We start from the raw sequence: 21,004 nt of genomic DNA, 5'->3' as shown, positions 1-21,004 counted from the left end.
CTCACATAGTATCCATCACTCCTGTGCAGTTACATTTATATGGAACTGCTCATTCCTACCTTCCTTTCTTTGACTGAAAACTCAATGAGAGTTTTACCTGGTAGGCACTTACCATATTTTTTACATAAAAGAAAGTGTGCAAAATACTGAGAAAATGGTTTTAGTAAGCAAGGTAGTTAAGAATAAGAATTACATATAACATCTACTAAACAAGTTTATTTTGCTTTTAATGGGAAATGAAAGAAAATTTATATTTAAGCCACTTTCTATAACTTCATATTTGTAGAGGACAGTGGAAGGAGCGAGGGAACCACCATTTAACTGTAGAATGTGTACAATCCAAGAGATATTTTATACTCTTCATAATCAACACTGCATTTATGAAGTGGGTCCTGTTATCCCAAATTAACAGTTTTTAAAACAGAAATTCAGAAAAGTCAAGTAACTAGCTTGCTTGAGATCATATAAGAATTAAATGACCTAGCCAAGATATGAATTTCAGACTGAGTGATTCCAAAACCCATGATCTTTCTTCTTTACCATCCTGCCTCATTTCTATGAAGTTTAATGAGACATGCGTGTATACTAAGGCAATCAGGGACTTCTGATTACTTGCATAACATTTAAAAATATGATATTTTATTGGCCTCCCTTTATTTTGGTGCTTAACATTTAATATCTAAATTAAGAAGACATTATCTTTATATCTTTCATAATGCACCACTTTCACAGTTATCCATCAAACCAGTTGGAAGTCTTGGTTGGAAACTCCTAGAGACTGCTGATAACGGTGCTAAATTTTTTTTCATTAGTTCCATTCATTAGCTTCAATAACTGAGTACATTAACTAGATATCACACATATATTAATTGCATAACTTATTAATGTTCAGAGTATAATTCAGTTGTTACCTTTTTAAATACATGATTTGATTGCTGAATCAAATAGAGCTGTTATTTAAAGATTTTAAATACAAATTGTAACTGTTTAATGTTGTTCCTCTGATTTTTTTTTTTCAGGCAAACAAATACTAAAAACACTTTCTTACAAGCACTTATATATAAAGAGCTACTCTTTCACAATAGTAAACTATGTAAGTGTCATTCAGTAGTATTGAGGGAAAATTGCTCGTTATAGGCAGTATAATGGCTTCCTAAAGTAAACTGGGTAAAACTCCATCTACTGATAAACTTTTATTCTCCATATCCCCTTTTTCAGGTACATAGTGTTAATGAGCATGAATTATATATAGAATAAATTATAATATGACAAAGCACCAGAGTTGAGCTTCTAACAGTCCTAGTGTATAGTTACTATCCTAAGTATTGTCTGCTTCCTGCTGACTGAGCAGCTCTGTACCAATGACATCACTTACAGGAAGCTCACCTATACTGCTGATTAGAGGTAGACATTGGGAGAGCAGATGCTAATAAGGAGGTAAGACCACAGAAGTGACAAAAAGAGGTTTAAATAGAGATGCCTAAAGCAAAATATATATATTTTTTCAGATATATTTAATATATTATTTATATGTCATATATCATATATATGATATATATCTTACTCTTTTTTTAAACTCTTTAAATAATTTTACACAGACACAAACAAAGGTATTTTACTAGAAGTACAGTTGAATACTCCTGTAGAGTGATGTTCTGGACAAGGGGCAAAGGAGGAAATGACGTACATACCTTTGCTTGTCCGGCTTTTGTGATGGCAGGCATATTAAAGAGCTGGCCAGTATAAAAATGCAGACCACTGAACAGGATCACTGCAATAGAGTCACCTTCATTCTCAATTACTTCAAGGATATCCTCTAATCTCAGTGTTTCTTCCCCCTAAAGTCACGTTAGGCACAAGTTACATTATATCCACAATAACAAATTTGTCCCTTTACATTTCCCAATCTAAAATTCACCTTGAGATCTTTCCTACCATAAGAAAAATCAAAGATATTTTTTTCAAATTAATAATCTTCAAAAATCGGACAAGAGCATGTATTTGAATATCTTTTTGTTATTAAGAAATGATAATAAAATAGTAAAAAAGAGGTTTATAAAGTATCTTTGCAAAACCCTACTGCTTGATTTTATTCTTCAGTTTTTCACTTAATCTTTACTATTTACATACTTATAGATTTTTTCCTTCTTATTCCCATCAAATAAAATACCAGAAAGTACAGGATGTCCATAAAATTTAAATGTCAAGGCAAATTTCTTGGAAATTAGTATTTTACTTATCAATCTAATACTTTTTTCCAGAAAAAAGAGTCACGTATACATCATTCATCTGAGTGTAACTTAACCAATATTTTCTATTAGTTTAAGAGTAAAATCTCCTCCACACCAATCTAAAGATCAAGATCCAAACATGAAGAAAATATCAATGAAACTCAATATTATCAAAGTTACTTTTCCCCCACAACTCCCCACCTAAGACTAGTGATCAGTGACTTTCTGAAAATTGTGAATGAATTTAGATTTGGTCTTATAAACAACTTGAGTGAAAATAACTCACCTAGATACATATAGTCTATTTGTATCCTGATAATTCTCATCTATTTATGAAGTCTTCATGTATTTTCTACAGTGCTAAATCTGACATGATTATGAAGTCAAAGCATCATTAACTACATTAATATGTGGGGAAAACTCATTAAGGCATTAATGAATTTTACTTCAATTATTTTTAATTTTTGGTAACTTACTATTTGCTAGTTACTGTATCCCACATTAGGCATATATAATATGTATCACAAATATAATAATACTCTAATTTCTGCTAATAGTCTGAGACTTGTTTACAAAATGATAATCTATAAAAATAGGATTGACAATGAAATCTTTGAATTACTAAGTGATGCATACTTTATACATAAAGAGAAGGATTTCAGTGATTCTAAGAAAAAATTCAGAGTAAAATTAATAATATCATAACCCCAAACTCTTTTTTTCCCTTAGAGGAAGCTAATACAATTTGTCCACCATAATTTCAAAAAAAAGTAAGGAAAGTGTTATATCTACTAATACTTTATTTCTTTAAAGAATCAGTATTAAGCAAATAAGAAATATATTTTTCAATGATAGATATGGTTCTCTCTCATGTTGATGTGCCCTAATCCAGTAATGCTAAAGAGTGGTCCCCAAATTATGATTAACTCATATAGCTCTACAACACTTGTCACTTTTATTTTTTAAATATTGAGTATATTTCCCTGTGCTATACAGTAGGTCTTGTTGGTTATCTACCTTATATACAGTAGTGTGTGTGTTAACCCCAAACTCCTAATTTATCCCTCCCCTCCGCCCTGTCCCCCCGCCTTTCCCCATTGGTAACTGTAAGTTTGTTCCCTATTTCATTTTATTTATTTATTTATTTATTTGGCCGCATTGGGTCCTGGTTGCGGCACGCGGGATCCTCGTTGTGGCATGAAGGATCTATCGTTATGGAGCGCGGGCTTCTCTCTAGTTAGTGGCGGGCGGGCTTAGTTGCCCTGCATCATGTGGGATCCTAGTTCCCTGACCAGGGAGCGAGCCCGTGTCCCTTGCATTGGAAAGCAGATTCTAAACCACTGGACCACCAGGGAAGTCCCCACTTGTCACTTTTAAAGTAAAAACTTGTGATATATTAGTGGCTATGCTCATTTTTGCTGGAAATAAGCAATTTATATACAACATATGAAACAGATGTTGTTCCAAAGCTGTGAGAACTTTCTATTCCATTAATTTATTGCATGTTGGCAAATAGAAGTGAATAGAGTAGACCTTTAATTTCTCAAATTAGTTCTGGGTTGAAAGAAATAAATGTTCAAACACTGGTTTAACAGCCTGGGCGCATCGTACATATGTGAAACCTAAAATTTATTCTGTGTGGATCTCTTGGTGCCAAAATTACACAAGATGCAGGGTTTATAGGTCAAAACCTGTACAACTTAGCCTTATATCTTTATTAATGTAAAGTGCACAGTATTTTAGACCTTGAACATATGGTCAAGCCTGACTAGGTATTTTCTTTGTTGTCTGTTTAAATATAAAGGAATCTCAGAGATAAAGTAACTATCAGAAAGTCACATACCCAGTATGTTGGTGGGTCTGGGATTTCCCTGGGGAGTAATAGCGAAGTTCTAAGCCTAGTTTTTTTCTGCTACACCGCATCCCTTTCTATTCCCCAGGCCAAGCTCAGAGGAAAATATTTGATCCTTAGATTAAGAGAGGCATAAAAGATAGGCATCATTCAATTTCAACAAGTATCACTAATTTTTAACATGATTTCAATGGCACCCACAGGCAATGGCATTTAAAATTGAAAATGATGTATGCAATTTGTCATCTCCTCCCATCCCATTGAAGAATATGACAGACTCCAGTGGTATTAATAGGGAAATAGTTTGCTTGTAATAGCCCTTGAAAAATTAAAATAAATACACTTCTGAGTTAATTCTCTATTTTAAGCAAAATGACCTAACAGTAACAGAGTATAGGCCTTTTATACTTTCTTGAAACTTCCATTCAAGTAATGAAGATAATAAACTTTTGAAGAAAATGAAGAAAAAAAATCAATACTAAATAGAAGAATGATTAATATTTATTTATCTTTCTCATATACCTCTCTTGGTTTTATAAGCCGCATACTTTTCTCAATGTTAAGTCCATGAAGTTGAAGCTGTGACTCAATAGCATACTGGAAAAGAAAGATGATTTATTAAATCAAGTCCAGTGTACAGAAGTATATTGAAATAACTCAGAAAAAAATAATAAAATACCAATAAAAGCATATTGTTATATTAAATTCAAGGTCAAGGTTAAAAGTGACTAAACAGAATATATCAGAGAAGAATTGCTTAACATAATTTACATGCAACAGTCTGAACATTCTTTGAAACACAAAATATTAGAAATGGATGGAAATGTAGGGGTCATCTAGACTTTAGGAGTACAAGAGATTTTTAGAATAAGATATTAAATCATCTAATGCAAGTCAAAACAGAATTTACAAAATAACCAAAGTGAGCAGGTGGGGATTTGCTAGGCTCCAACAGAGAGTACAGAAGTGGCTTGTCCTAGAAAGAGTCAGCTAGTAAAAGAAAAGGGCATCAAGAAGTTCCCTTCATCGAGAGCCCAAGATATAAATGGGAACAAGAAATTTTAGAAACCCTGAAGTTTTTCAAAATAGGGGTTTGATCCTTTTTAGTAAGATCATGGTTATTAATTTGCATTAATTAAGTGCCTTAAAATTACAAGGTGTAGGCTAGAATACTTAGAAAAGACAGAAATCAAGTTTCTCCAACACTAAAACTGAAATATAGCACTGAAACTGCAATATACTTTAATCTGTGTCTGTCTGTGTCTGGAACAATCATATTTCTTACCAACTGTGATTCCTGAAAAAGTAGCATGATTTTTTTTCTTGAACCACAAAAAATTCTTTTAGTCCTTAATACATTTTTTTAATTATAAAGCATCAATAATTATGTTAGTGTGCTATGAAAACAAAATGGACAAATAAATGTTTATATTCCTACTTTATGTACCTAAAAGGTTAAGTACTGGTATATGTATCGATTTAATTTCATAAAATAAAACAGCAACAAGAATTAATAAAACATTTATAACTGCACTTGATTTAGACCAGCGGTTTGCTCAATGTCTTTAAAAAGACTAATAAATCAATGTTCCCATTCAATTCTTTCCTCCTTTAACACGTTTTACTTGAACCAAAGAAATAAAGCTACAATCTATAAAAAATGCATAAATCAAAAGCATTTGACAGATCTTTTTTATTATAAGGTTACTTGGAAAAGACTAGTGAATAAACATTCAAGTCAGGCAAATGATATGCTCCTTTAGGAAGAGCAGAAAGAATATAAATATAATTTGAAGAATCCTTACATGATCTGAAGGGAAGGCTTTAGCTTCTAGGAGAATTTTATACCGTTTGGGTGTAGGCTTGAAAAACGATAACTGCAATGAAATGGATTTATTGAGAAATGCGTTAATGCACAACTTAGACATTTGTTCATTTTATATATACCACACTTTCATTTTATAATCTCCAGCATTTTAAAGGCATTAATTAATTACACAGCTAGATGTCTGTCAAAGGTACCTTCTCTGATTAGCCTTGTTTCCAGTAAATTCTAAAATGGAAGAAGATACTTGCTCATTATATTTATCAATAGGAAAGCAAATTTGGGAGAAAATGTGAATCAGATAAAAACACATTCTCAAACTTTACTTAAATGTTAATTGAAAAATTAACTTCCCAATGCGTTTAATGGCAATTTCTCTATTATGAGACAAATATCATGTTCTGTGTATATTTTATTTATATTGGTTTATCTAGCACTGCAGATTTGGTTTCTAGTACATAAGATTTCTACAGTTTTATGATTTTATGAAATCTAATTTTAGGTTCAACTAGAAGTACCTTTGCCCTAATGAAACATTTGGCATTTCTAGAGACACCAGAGAGAAGTAGCTCATGTGTTCAGTGGGGCCTTTTCATTTCTCCACACAGTTCCTGGAGAAGCAATACTGACTGACAATAATAACAATGAGGATGATTACTACTGTTAATTGGATGTTGACCACTGGCCAGGGTGCTAAAGCAATTTTCACATATTATCTTGTTTCATATGTACAAGGTAGGTATTATCCTCATTTTTACAGAGGAAAAAATTAAGATTTAGAGATGCCAAAACCCTTGTCCAAAGTCAAACAGGTATTAAGTAGCCTAGCTGGGAGCCAAACCAGAGGTGTCTGAACTGAAAACTATGCTGTTTACCATCATAGTTAACATACTCCACAAGTACTTTCCTTCAGGCATATGTAATAATCATGTCTATATTTTATCAAAATAAAATATCACTATCTTAATTGTGCATCTTTGTCTTGTAGACATGTTTTCAAAATCTCACTTAAAAATGAAATACAAATTTTTCATAGCATCAAACAATTACTATAGGTACCATATTTCAAATCAATAATATATTTGACATTCTAAGGCATACCCATTATTAAGTTCTTAGGATGTAAGAAACACCTAAACACAGTGACTCATTTAAGGTACTAGGTCCTTTTTCTCCAATTTAGTTTTATTTTCTAATTCTTTTTTAATCTACTCCCCCAAAATTAGCCTACAAAGACATACTAATCCATAGTACCACCCTGCTAAAGCCCAGCATATTGGAAAACTGTCTTTCTGAAAAGTTCACTGTTTGCTACCATTCATACATCATTGTTTTGTGTGTGTGCAGCAGTTTTGCTTTTTACCCACTGTGACTCTTATTCCTTATGTTCTGAGATAAGAGCTATTCATTATTCTAAAGCTCTTTGCAAGAGTCAACTCTCCCATGGTTACAAAGAAGCCATTCTGTCATGGTCCAGCATTTCCTGGTAGAAATGAAAACAACCTCACAACTTATTTTTAAATAAGTAAACCTCCAAATGCTCATGGATTAAAGATTGAAAAATGTCAGATTCTGTAAACAGTGTATACTAAACATTGGTGGAATAGGAAGCTTACCAATAGAAGATGTAAATTAACAGTCAAACCATTCATTAGGGCTATTTCTTTCTCATTGGCTCCTGCAAAATAAATATATCATAATTTAGATTGTTCTATTAGTTCTAAGAGTATCTGGAAAAACAAACTATCACTCCTTCATCCTTAATGTTTTTAGAGATAAGGACACATTTGATGTGTCATCACAAAGAAATGGAAGTTTTCCCACTTGACTCATTTTATCAAACAATAGCTGGACTCATACGCATATAGCTAGCTAAAAATTATATTTCCTTTTTGACATAGTAAATAATAATAACATAATAGTGAAGCATTTGCTAAACTAAAAATGATTTATCCTATCATCAGCTACGTTGCCAAATTCCCACAGAGGACATTTTTGTGGTAAGTGTATCTCCAAAAAGAATCTAAAAAGAAATGAAAGCCCATCACATTTTTAAAGCTGGTTGTTTGTAACATCAAATTAAAATGCACCTTTAATAAAAGAAGGCAATGTTGCTAAACATAATTCACTGTTATTACAGTGAGATATACAATACTGTAGTTCATAAGACAAAAGAGCTAGAAGCAAAGTACAAAGAGCTAAATCGCTCTGGGGTTTATTTATACACACTGATATAAGATAATTAATATAGGTATGTATTGTCTGATGAAGAAAACACACAAAATTAAGATATCCACTACACAATCATAATCTGATATAATTCCTGTTAACAAGGGTTTTGCCACTGGAAACAGACCCAGAGACAAAGCATACATTGAATACTTAAGAACTCAGAGCGCAATAACAAAGATAATAATACTTTCCCTATTTTTAGTTCTTATGATGTCTCTTAAAGGCAATTAGACCTGTTTAATAGGAATGATTTCTCTTTACTATCACTGAGAAAAATGGGCTGTGAGCTTTAATGTTTGTAAGGCTGTATTAGGTGTTAGAGAAAATGCATCATACAAGTCTTGCACTTTGTATCCAATGAAATACTTCTGATAGAGTCCCATTTTTACTAAAAGAATAGACAGTAAGTAGAATAATTAATCTAATTAATAGATGGATTTTAGGTTAAGTTCACTTGAGGGAAGGCCACTGGAAATAAGTGTATAACTTAGGAATTTATATTTCAACATAGCCATTTAAGGAAAGGCCTGTGTCTTCATTTAGTCAAGAAAAACTTTTTGTTGCATTTGATTGATGGATTTCCCCATTTGAATGCAAGGTTGGTAAATAAATGGTGGCTGTTAAGAGATGTATCTCTGGTCATTGTAATGTGAATAGTGTCTCAAGTCAAGGGACAGTAACGACAACCTCATTCTGCATTCCTAGCACTAAATAAAATGTCTCAAACATACTAGAAAGCTTAATTTGTATACAGGGGCATATGTCTTCTCCTACGGTATAAAAGTCTTTTAGAAATATGGTGAAAGAAATGCTGCAAGCTTTATTTTATTTGTTTCTTTGCATTATGGTATGAATTTTTACTGTTATTTCTAAAACAAAACATTATCTATTATATTAATCTTATATAACCCTTAACTCCCTGTTAGCTCTTTACACACATCTTTTCTGAACACTATTCATTTTAATAAAAAATATTCTGGCAGGGAGCGTGGAAGGAGAAAAGGAAGGAAAAATAATACATTTGGCCCTCCTTATCTGTGGGTATGAAACCTGCGGATATGGAGGACGGACTTTATTCATGGCACGACTCACTTTATATTAGGGACTTGAGCATCCTCCTATTTTGGTATCCATGGGGGAGCCACGCCCCAAACATACTGAGAAAGCAGAATTAGTAGAAAGAAAAGCATTTGAAAGAATGTGGTGGGAAGAAAACAAAAGAGGAGAAAGTTCATAAATTTTATCACAAAATGAAAACAAAGAAATAGAAGAGGCAGGAAGGGAATGAGACTTTCTATACAAGGTCAGGCATTCCATTTTTGCTTAGTGATTACCTTCTGATTAAAATAATTATTCATTCCTCAGGAATGTTAGTCCTTCAAATAATAGTGTTCATTTTGGATCACCTAAAATTTTTCTTGCATGGAATGTGATGAACCACAAGTGCTAGGCTGAATTAATCTAGACATACACGTGGCCTTTCCTCCCCTCACTCTCAATGGCATGCTAACATTGGATCAATTCTTTGTAAATAATCCCTCACTAACTTGAATAATTTGCCCGCAAAAATTATCCCGCCTTGGCACACTTTAAATTCAATCAAGCTCTTCACAAAATGCCCTCCTCACCTGCTAACGAACTTTGTCAAGGAGAGGTTCGGTGTACTTAACATGTGCGTGCGTACCTATGTATATCTAAGGATGGTGCAAATATTAATGCTGCAGAACATTAACAGAAATGTTTATTCCAAATATGACCTAAAGGCACTAAAGAAACAAGCATTGTTAACATGAAAGGGCCACCAGTCGGACTGATTTTTAGCCTATTTTCCAAAGGAAATATATCTAATTGACCTATCTCTTTTGGTCTAATATGTATTTCTGAAATCAACATTTGTTGTTTTAAGATATTTCAATATTATCAGCATTCCATAAGACAAAATTTTTTTTAAGCAAGCTGAAATTATTTCAAGTTGCTTTTCTTTGTACCTTTTCTTTCTCCCAAGAACTTTTTGTGAAATAATGTTGAAACATCAATAACTATAAGTATGAGCTGTGTAATTCCCTGTGCTGTACAATATATCCTTGTTGCTTATCTATTTTATACATAGTAGTTTGTAACTCCCCTGATTGGCTCCTCCCTCTTCCCTCTTCCCTTTGGCAACCACTTGTTTGTTTCCTACATCCATAACTGCTTCTGTTTTGCATATACCTTCTTTTGTATTATTTTTTAGATTCCACATAGGTGATATCATACAGTATTTGTCTTTCTCTGTATGACTTCTTTCACTAAGCATAATATGCTCTAGGTCCATCCACGCCCCTGCAAATGGCATTATTTCATTCTTCTTTATGGCTGAGTAATACTCCATTATATATGTATACACCACATCTTCTTTATCCATTCATCTGACTAAAATTCAATAAAAAATAAAAATAAAAGAAAGAACCACAAGTATTGAGGGCAAATTTACTAGAGGCCAAGTTTTTTTTTAAAAAAACTTCATGAAAACTTATCAGGATTTGAAAGAGTCTTTATTTTACAAGATCATATAAAACTCACTGCAGTAAATGTAAAAATTTGAATTACTTCATCTGAGATGGGTGTGAGCCAGGGTTCTCATTTGAAGAGTGCTTTCTTGCTTGCTTATTTATTGAACGTAACTTTTTGTTTACCAGAAGGTGAAAGTTATGTACAAGCACTGCCTTCTTATCTCAATGCCTGGCATGCTAAGGTTTATTGAGCCCTTATTATGTGCCAACACTTCTAATGTAACTTGTATTATTTTCACAGTAACTTGATAAGGTATCTACTTTGATTTCCATATTTATCAATGAGGAAACTGATGTGCACAGAAATGAACTAACTCGCTTAAGGTCTCACAGATAGGAAGTAGGAGACAAAATCTTATAGAAAAAAATATTAATTAAAATCTTTGTTCAAGGTAACATTTGGAAGTGTTGTCTACATTATCCACTCCCTGTAAGTCAAATATAGGAAGCTCATGTTCATTACTAACATCCCTCTGCACCTTTCTAATCTTCATTTAATTTCAAATATTTTGCAAAGTGAGGTCAGCAGCGTTCCAGGCTGCTTAGTGTTTGATAAGAAGGTTAATGATGGATCTTATAACTGCCATACCATGTTCTGTATATTTTATTAAGCAGATGTAAATGTTAATTGTGGATTTTGTTGTAAGGTTTGTAGTTCGGCTAAGTCCGAGAACTTTCCACTCTGTTTTTCAAATAGCAAATTCCTATGGCCTTGGAGGTGGCTAGTGTGTGTTTGAGGATTTATGACTTTGGAGAGAGCTCCCAGGGATTACTGCTTCTCTGAGGGTCAACCACAAGTTTCATAAAGCAAATTTATGTTCACATTACAACATTTTTATAAGTCGAAATGTATGTATCTAGCCCTTTGTGATGTTTATGTACCCAGGGAGAAGTAGGCTTAATAATAATACTAATAATATTCTTCAGCAGAATTTCTAGCATCTTGATAATATGACATTAACTATAAGGGAAAGTTATTCCATGTTTTGCAGAATTGTTAGCTCCATATAAAATGTTTTATTAATGGTTTTTCTTCTCATCTGAAATGGAAATTCTTTTCTATGTCTGTGGACATGGAAATATAGGGTTGCTCACTGTGTCTTCCGCTTCTCTATCCACTCTATCAATTTGTACACATAATAATTTTTATTATACTCCTGTTACTTCTTTTTGAGAAATTTTATGGCAAAATACAGGTTGTGGTTTTAAGAACCTGGAAGATTCAGTCATAGTCCAAAATATACAACTTATCTTTTCATGACACATTTAGACAGCCCACAAGTAGCAAAAATCAATTTGACTTCTGCTGCTCTCTTCTGTAGTTACCACATAATTTTAACATTTATTTTGTGATTTATACAATATCTACTTCCAAAGAGGATTTTAGGTTTCTTGTATTACATGTGAGAAAGAATGATTTTAAAAAATTGCAACAGAGTACTATATATGTGGATGAGAAACAAATTAGGAGCTATTAAATATATATATTTTTTTAACTAAATATTTTTGCTACTTCGAACTCTACCAAATTTTCTCAGAACTTACTATCAACCAAGGCAAAAGGGAACCTGCATGGGATTTGCAGCAAAGAAAATAAACATGAACAGACACACAATACCTTCTAAAAGAATCAGTTCCTACTAAATCAAACAAAGTGAACTCATTCATTTTTCAACTTAAGTTAAGAACCGTTTCTTGGACTAATATATACAGTTTTAAAAGTAAAGAAATTTGGGGATAGATGATAGCTACTGAAATTAAAAAGAAAAACAAGCTTTTAAAATATTGCTCATAATATACTTTTGCAGATACTGTCAACAACAAAAATAGTAGAAATATGTCTCCTGATACAACATAAATTGTAGAGCATTTACAATTTTATTAAGTTTACTAATAAATAAATAAATAAATAATTTACAATTTTATTAAGTTTATTAATAAATAAATAATAATAAAACAATTAAGTTTATTAAATAAACATTTAATAAACTAATCATTAAACTAAATATTTAGCTTAATGCACTGACAATATTTCAAATAAAATATGACAATGCATTTGTCATATTAAGGCTTGAAACTTTGAGAATATATATATACTGTATATATATAAAATACACAATATATATACTGTTTATTGAGTTTCATATGTACAAATGTGACTTTGCCCATTTCAAGACATAATTGTTATTTTTATATCCTGTATAATTAGGATCAAATGACTGTAATTTAATTTATACAACATTCAAGGACAAAAATCACAGAAAACATAATGAAGTTTGTCCCATACGTTACAGCTTTTTATGGTATTTCAAAGACACACAAAAATCCCTAAAGCTAGAACTGATAAATATTCTTTAAACATTTTTAGTAAGCTCAATCTTCTTACTTATCTAAATAAATCTGAGTATTTTGTTGTTGTTGTTTTTTAATTTCCTTAGTAATCATCATGAGAGGTGAGCTGGTTTAAATTTCATTGATCATTCTGACATATGTGTATTTGCTGGGCAACAAAACACATGCACATTTAATAAGTTGCAATAGAGCTATAAACTTTTAAACGATCAAAGGAAATCTTTTTGCAGGTTTTATGGGCTTCATAAATAAATCTCACTAAATGATAGCCTTACCAGTTCCCTGGCCTGTATATAAACATCTGAACTCCTCTTTAAAGGATGATAAATACTAATCACAAAATAATAGGATTAGAATGCAATTTATGTTCTGAAAGTAAATCTAGCAAAGAAAGAGACAGTCCACATCTAAGGAAAACATATATGTTCAGGTCAAATTAATGCAGGATTTTTTTCAGTTTTTTTAAAAATTTACATGTTAGGCATTTGAATGAATATAATAGGCGTCTAAAAAATGAACATAAATGAAAGCATTGTCAAACAACTAATTAATACACCCGTAAATGTAGTCCAGGATTGTTCAGGTGGGAATTCCCTCCATGAGAATATACACTCTTCTGGATAATGCTGGCAGTCTGATCAAATGCTCTGTGCTCCCAAGATCCTGACTGGTTTGGCAGGAGATGCTATGTTTTCACCTTTACCCACCCTGGCTGACAAGGTTCTGGCCTTGAGTTTGAGCCCCAAGCATCCAGGGCTCTGCAGATTCGCCCTGGGGCTTGTGAGAGTCCTGCACTCAGGCCCTACACACTCCTGGCTCCATGCACTACCCCCCAGATATTGTGCTTCCAGCTTTCAACTGCTTCTTTCTCAGCAGTTGCTATATTTCTGGTCAGTTGGGATTACTATTTAATTTTTTTTAGTGTTGCTATATGTTTGTTAATCTAAATTTTTTTCTATCATTTCTCTGTTTTTGGAATAGAAGGGAGCATTTTCAGTTTGTACTTAATGGGTTATCTTAAACTAGAAGCCAATCTTCTGATCCTATAATATAACCACATAAAACAGAAATGTGTGTAGTGTAATGATTACTCAGTAATAACTAGCAGCAAACCGAGCTTGTTGCTTTTGCTTGCAACTCTTCGATGGAGTGTTGTTTTTTTTTTTTTTTAACTTGCTGAATGGAACAGGTTACACATTCATATAGTTCATAAACTAAAAACAGGTTTTCCTTAAAGTCTGGTAGTTTGGGGTGTGTTAAGCACCCACTGTGTTCCCCGCTGTGCATGTGGTGGGGTTTGTCGTGCTATGAAAACCCATGTCAGAACCTTCAGGCTGCCCAAATATTGCAGAGAAGACTTTTCCAGTCTCCTGCCTAGATACTGGGAGCTAAGTTAGCGTAGAGGTGGATGAACATTTATTTAACTCTGTTTTCACAGGGAATATGTTATGGACTGAACTGTGTCCTCCTTGCCTTTACCAGTGAGATTTTAGTCTAATAGAGAATTCTAAGGACTAATTTTTAGTTGACTGAATACCTAAACTTGGGCAGTAGTCCTGCAACCTGGGCTGGGCCATCTAGGCCTGGTTCTCTACCATGTTGAGGCTTTCTGGGAAGCCAGCCACTTTGGGCAGGAGTAAAATGCAAAGTTGTTTACTGAGGATCTGGTTTGTGGGGGTTGATTGGGGCAGAAGACTATATTTATGCTGGGGTGACTCCCAGAAATACATAAGAAGAAGCTAGAAAAACAATGTCCCTAAATTCTTTGTGGTATGTTTGCAAACTGCCTTAGATTGTTTTGACTATAATAAGTTTGAATTTCTCCTTGTTAAACATAGTACAAAAGCTTGAGGTTTCCTCTCCCTCTTGCAGCCAGTACAGAGGATGTAAATGGTGGCTGAAGACTGAGTAAGCTTCACCTGATTGGTGTGGGTGCTGGTCTCTTGTCAAATGTGTCCCTAAACTTCCTTCTCCTCGCAGGCAAGCCCCCAGCCAAACATCTAAGATAGGAAGTGCTCCTTTCTTCCTCTTCTCCCTCCATGGGGTTACCAGCAAAGCCAATACAACCACTACTTAGATAGAGTAATGACTTCTGCAAATTCAAGGGTGTTCCTTCTCCCAACCTCTCCTCTTTCCTTCCCTTACAAACCCTCTACCCTAGACAACATCCTCCCCACCACACCCCCCCCCCCCAGAGGATCTCTGCTTACCCTTCTAGTGTGGTCTGGTAATATCACCACCTTGAATGTGAATTGCTATCCTTATTGCCCCTATTCAAGAAGAGCCAGCTGGCATGTTGTCAGGAAGCACTATTTAAAATGTGAATTGTTACAGAGCAAATGAATACTGTGTAAGAACATTAAAACAGAGAGAGAGATTTCTAGTTGTGGCCTTTTCTTTTCCACTTACAGAAGTTTCTTTCACATTTCTTGTAAAGCAGATTTAGTGGTGCTGAACTCTTCTAGCTTTTGCTTATTTGTGAAACTCTTCATCTCTCCTTCAAATTTGAATGATAGTCTTGCCAGGTAGAGTATTCTTGTTCGTAGGTTTTTTTTTTTTCTTCACCACTTTAAATATGTGATGACACTCCCTTCTGACCTTGCAGAGTTCCTGCTGAAAAGTCAGCTGACTGTTTTATGGGAGTTCTCTTGTATGTAATTACTTGCTTTTCCCTTGCTGCTTTTAAGATTTTCTCTTTCTCTTTATTTTTTGACATTTTAATTACAATGTGTCTTGGTGTAGACCTCTTTGGTTTGATCTTATCTCTGTGATTTCTGGACCTGGATGTCTGTTTCCTTTCCCAGGTTAGGGAAGTTTTCAGCTATTATCACTTCAAATAACTTCTCTGCCCCTTTCTGTCTTCTCCTTCTGGGACCCCTATAATGTGAATGATAGTACACTTGATATTGTCCCAGGGGTCTCTTAAACTGTCCTTATTTTTCAATTCCTTATTCTTTTCTCTGCTTAGCTGGAGTGATTTACACTACTCTGTCTTCCAGTTCACTGACACGTTCCTCTGTATCATCTAATTTACTGTTGATTCCATCTAGTGTATTTTTATTTCAGTTATTGTATTCTTCAGGTCTGTTTGGTTCTTCTTTATATTTTCTAACTCTTTGTTTAACTCCTCACTGTTTTCATCCATTCTCCCTAATTCATTGAGCATTTTTATAATCACTACATTGATTTTTTTATCGAGTAGATTACTTATCAACACTTCACTTAGTTCTTCAGTTTCATGTTGTTATTTGTTTGGAACATATTCCTGTCACCTCACTTTGCCTAATTCTCTATGTTTATTTGTATGTTTTAGGGAAGTTTGTTACATTTCCTGATCTTAAAGAAGAGGCTGTATGTAGGAAACTTACTATGGGGCCCAGAAGCACACTCGTCTCTGGTCACCAGAGCTATATTTTTTTTTGTTTAATACCTTAAATTTCATATAAGATTTTAGGCAATGCTGAATAATCAACCCAATTAAACAGATAACTTTTTTTGAAATGTTAACACATTTACCATCTAAAACTATCTTGAATAGTTTTACCAAGAGTAGATAGAATTCACTTTAAGGAATACACTATATACCAAAAAACAGCATCAACTATATTATTTTCAACAGCACTCAGCCTAATTTTAAAAGATCACCATGAATTAAGTTGAAATGAACCAAAACATATTGGTGTTTTAGACCTTTAGCATGTTAAGGTTAACGTTTATTTCACCATATAATAAAACCTTAGAAAATTCTTTTAAGTTGATTTTTATGAAACTTATTTAATTATAAATATGTGTGTTTCTCATTGGTGAGCAAATACTAGTCCTAGAATATATAATAAAAAATAACATTAGCAATAAGTCTTAATTAAAGGCATGCTTACGCCTTAGTGTTATGGATTAAAATAGAAAATCAGGACATTCTTCAATAAAATTTTTACCATATAACCTATGTGTATAACTAAATGATCATATCTTTATGATTCTTTTGGAAAAAATTCATTTTATACTTACCTACAATGTCAGTCATAAGTCCTAAAATAGTCTCATCTCCTATAATCCAAGGACGTTTCCCTACATCATGACCATAGGCTCCCCTGAAATTGAAAAGGGAGATGAACAATCTTAGTTTACGTGTGTGTCTGTGTGTATCTGTGTGAGTGTGTGTGTGAGAGTTTTCAGATATCAGCATTAGCAACTGGACATTTCTAAATGAGTCTTTGTAGTGTTTTAATAAAAAGCATGCTTTTTTGAAAACCAAAAGTAATACTTGAGAACTCTGCTTTTTAACTTGTCATTTAAAAAAATTTCTTTGATTTCCTTTCTGTTGGGGAGCGTAGGGGCGATTACCCATATATTTCATTATTTTTCTCTATTTTGGAGTCTAAGATGTTATTTTTTTCTCTTTTCTTTTGAAAATTTTAAGACTATTTGAATACCTTACTTGTATACCATACCATATAGTTGTACCTATACTAAAACATATTAACTGTTATTTGAGGCTAGAGATTAAAATGATTATTAATTAAACATTAAAATATAATTACAATCTGTAAATTAAATAGAAGTGTATAAAATGTGACTATACTCATGGTAACATTTTAAGTAGATAGTAAAACGTGGCAATAATCAAAGCCAACACTATTTCTTGACCTATTTTCTAGCAATTTCATCTATCATATTCTAGCTCAATTTTATTATTCTAGTAAGTATGCCAGTAGGCATAATGGAAAAAACACAAAATACATAAGAGAACTTCAACTCTCTGGTAGTTTCTATCAAATGAGGAGGCAAAATATTTGAAAAATATAGGAGAAGAAATTAAAACAAAGGATTAAGAAGGGAGTGACTTTGTGTACTGTTACAAACATATCTTAGGAAGCTTTGAATTAGATTGTTTTTAATTCTTTTGGAATCCAAAGACTATTTAAACTCGGAAGAAAAGAATGAGCATGTGCTCTATGTATAGTGCTAATTGTGATGAACACATACTCTGAAATTAAGTAAGCTGGCAGTGGTGAGCTGGTAAACCTTCTCTCAGAGGTGAAGGGTAGCAGAACACACCACACTAAAATGTAGCATAGTGGTATATTGATCATCTTGAGCTGTAGGCACTTGAAAAACAGAAAATGCATGGAGAAGCTTTCTCTGAACTTCCCTATCTGCCTAAAGACAGATCCTTCAAAGGGAATTCAGTTGTCATAAATCCCCTCCTCAGGAGTTTCATCAACCAGGGAAAATTGATTCTTAGCACAGAAGAGATTAGAAGTCAGTGACACCCCAGATAAACTTTGTCACAAACTATACCTCTTATCTATTCTTCAAGGACCATCTTTCATAGAAATCCTTTACTCTCCTCTAAGAGGCCTTCATCTCTCCTCCTCTTTCCCTTTTAACAAGGGATTTAAGCTTGAATTCTAAGCCACTTTTGGGAGTTACTCATTTTTCCCTGGGTGTTTCCTATGTATACATGAGGTATTCATGTTAATACACTTCCGTTTGTTCTTCTCTTGTTAATCTTTTATTACAAGCTCTCAGGTAAAAACTCAGTAGGGTAAAGGAAAATATTTTTTCTCCTCTACACAGCAGTGGGGAACTGGAAGGGAGGAGCCCTGTTTTTTAGCCCTTGCTGTTTTTTGCGGTATGACTACCCCCATTCACGTGGCCAATTTGGTATCAACAAAAATCTTGAATATTTAGCAATTGGCTCCATCACCTGGGATGAGACAGGTCCAGGGCAATACTGGGCCCGAGGCTACATTTATTAGAGGTTTATAGGGCCTAATTTTCCACTTTTATAAAAGTAAATGGGTTACAATATATAACTTAAAGGATAGCTATGAAAAACAAGTAACATGTGAAAAAGATTGGTACATGGTACCCCTTTTCTGAGTCTTCTTTCCTAATGAAAATCTAATGTTAAAACTCACTTCACCAGCATGAGGTGTAAAACACAACTTTTAAGCTAATATTTCAATTACCATATAAACTGAGATGAAGGAAGAAGACTTTCTTTGAGAATAAACAGACTATAAGAACTAAGGAGGAAAAGAAGGGCAACTGTTAGTGCATATTATTCATATTATTATTAGATAGCCTGCAGCTTGCCTCTTTCTTGACTTCCAATATAAATACTAAAGACAAAAATCATTATCATTAAATAGTATTTAAAGGCAGATACTTGGATACATTTTTATTTTAATCATATAGAGCTCCATGGCCTTGCTGATAGCACAATACATCTTATTACATTTAGGTAGTAAAAGTCTATGTTCTGCCTCAGAGAATTTATATCTCAGAATATGATGCCACCTACTTCTCACTCTGGTAGACACCATGATAATAATCTTTAAGGATACTTTCTTCTTGGAATGCTTTTGTCATCTTCCTCCCTTTAAAATATCACATGCAGAGTCAGCTTCTTCATTTTGTCAGTCTCCTAGCCTGAGATAGTGAAATGTATTTAGAAAGTGTTACCCAAATAAACTCAAAGTAAAGTGGCCTGTCATTAGAAAGAGCTGATGAGGATCACACTGCAGTCATAACGTACATATTCAAGTTAAGAGAAAGATTATGTTGTTCTCATTCAAAACTGCTTAAAATAGTTGCAGTATAGCTGCAATCTTCTTTTACAAGTGCTGGAAAGGAAAAGAGAGCATAGGAAAGCATTCACTCACTACCATAGCATCAATCATTGCCTGAGTGGGCTGTTCTCAGAGAAGTCTACAAAGCAGTATTTGCTCAGAAAATTAAATTTCAGAATATAAAATCTAATTAGGAAGTTAATAGAAATGTGGATCCTCTTTGAAATATGACTGTGCTTTAACCATCCTACAAAATGAAAAGTGGCCCTGCTTTTAAAAGCTCCCCCCAATAAGTGAATAAATAAGACTTCACAGTCTTCCTTAATGATATCACAAGTTTTTTTCTGTGATCCAATTGTTGATTAGCCAACAGAGATGTCAGGAAAAGCTCTGTCACATGTCATACCATGTATTTTCTTATTCATACTGAAGGGTGGCAGAATATGCCACACTAAAACTGGCCTCTTTGGCATAAGATTATTTTGCACAAAGCACAAAGAATGCACTTGAGGTCCCTAGTGGTGCAGTGGTTGAGAATCCGCCTGCCAATGCAGGGGACATGGGTTCAAGCCCTGGTCTGGGAAGATCCCATATGCCGTGGAGCAATTAAGTCCATGTGCCACAACTATTGAGCCTGTGCTCTAGAACCCACAAGCCACAACTATTGAGATCAGATGCTGCAGCTACTGAAGACTGCGTGCCTAGAGCCCGTGCTCCACAACAAGAGAAGCCACCACATGAGAAGCCCACGTACTGCAACAAAGTGCAGCCCGCTCTCGCCGCAACTAGAGAAAGCCCGCGCGCAGCAACAAAGACCCAACACAGCCAAAAATAAATAAATTAAATAAATTAATTAATAAAAAGGAATGCACTTGAAAAACAGCAAATACATGGGGAAGATATCTCTGAACTCCCCTTATCTGCCTGAAGACAGATCCTCCAAAAAGGACTCAGTTGTCATAAATTCCCTCCTCAGGAGTTTCATCAACTAGAGGAGATTTACTCTTGTCACAAGAGAGGAGACTAGAAGTCAGCACCACAGCCAGACAAACTTTGTCACAAGCTATCACACTTCCCATCTATTCTTCTAAAGTTCCATTCATCCTTCCTAAAAATCGTTTACTTTCCCCAGAGTAGCCTATATACCCCTCCTCTGTCCCTATTAAGACAGTACCTAAGTTCTCAAATCTCATTGCTTTTTTGGATATTCACTTTTTTCTTTTTCCTGTGATGCCCTCATGCACGTAATGTTAAAAATGTACTTTTATGCCTTCTCTCTTGTTAATCTGCCTGTTGTGTTTATTTCATAGACCCAGCTAATGGATCTAGGAGAGTAGGGGGACAGTCTTTCCTCCCTTACAATACACTTTTTTTTTTTTTTT

General features: G+C 33.9%; 1 protein-coding gene and 1 long non-coding RNA gene across 3 annotated transcripts in view; one reads left to right on the top strand and one right to left on the bottom strand.

The window, feature by feature from the left end:
* The window catches only part of LOC307187967, a 454,431-nt gene that overhangs the window by 108,313 nt on the left and 325,114 nt on the right, over positions 1-21,004 (top strand). The gene's annotated exons all lie outside the window — the stretch shown is intronic.
* KYNU (kynureninase) overlaps positions 1-21,004 on the bottom strand; it is a 90,068-nt gene that overhangs the window by 51,179 nt on the left and 17,885 nt on the right. For both annotated transcript variants that reach the window (XM_079924411.1, XM_079924410.1), the window contains 5 exons: positions 17,053-17,135; positions 7,525-7,586; positions 5,889-5,960; positions 4,606-4,680; positions 1,692-1,838 (listed from right to left, as the gene is read on the bottom strand). In XM_079924411.1, coding sequence (XP_079780537.1) covers positions 1,692-1,838; positions 4,606-4,680; positions 5,889-5,960; positions 7,525-7,586; positions 17,053-17,135 — 439 coding nt within the window. The remainder of the gene's footprint in view (positions 1-1,691; positions 1,839-4,605; positions 4,681-5,888; positions 5,961-7,524; positions 7,587-17,052; positions 17,136-21,004) is intronic.

Source organism: Stenella coeruleoalba (genome assembly GCF_951394435.1).
Source record: "Stenella coeruleoalba genome assembly, chromosome: 6".
NCBI lineage: Eukaryota > Metazoa > Chordata > Mammalia > Artiodactyla > Delphinidae > Stenella > Stenella coeruleoalba.
Note: the sequence above shows the minus strand (reverse complement) of the source record. Positions and strands in the feature narration are given on the sequence as shown.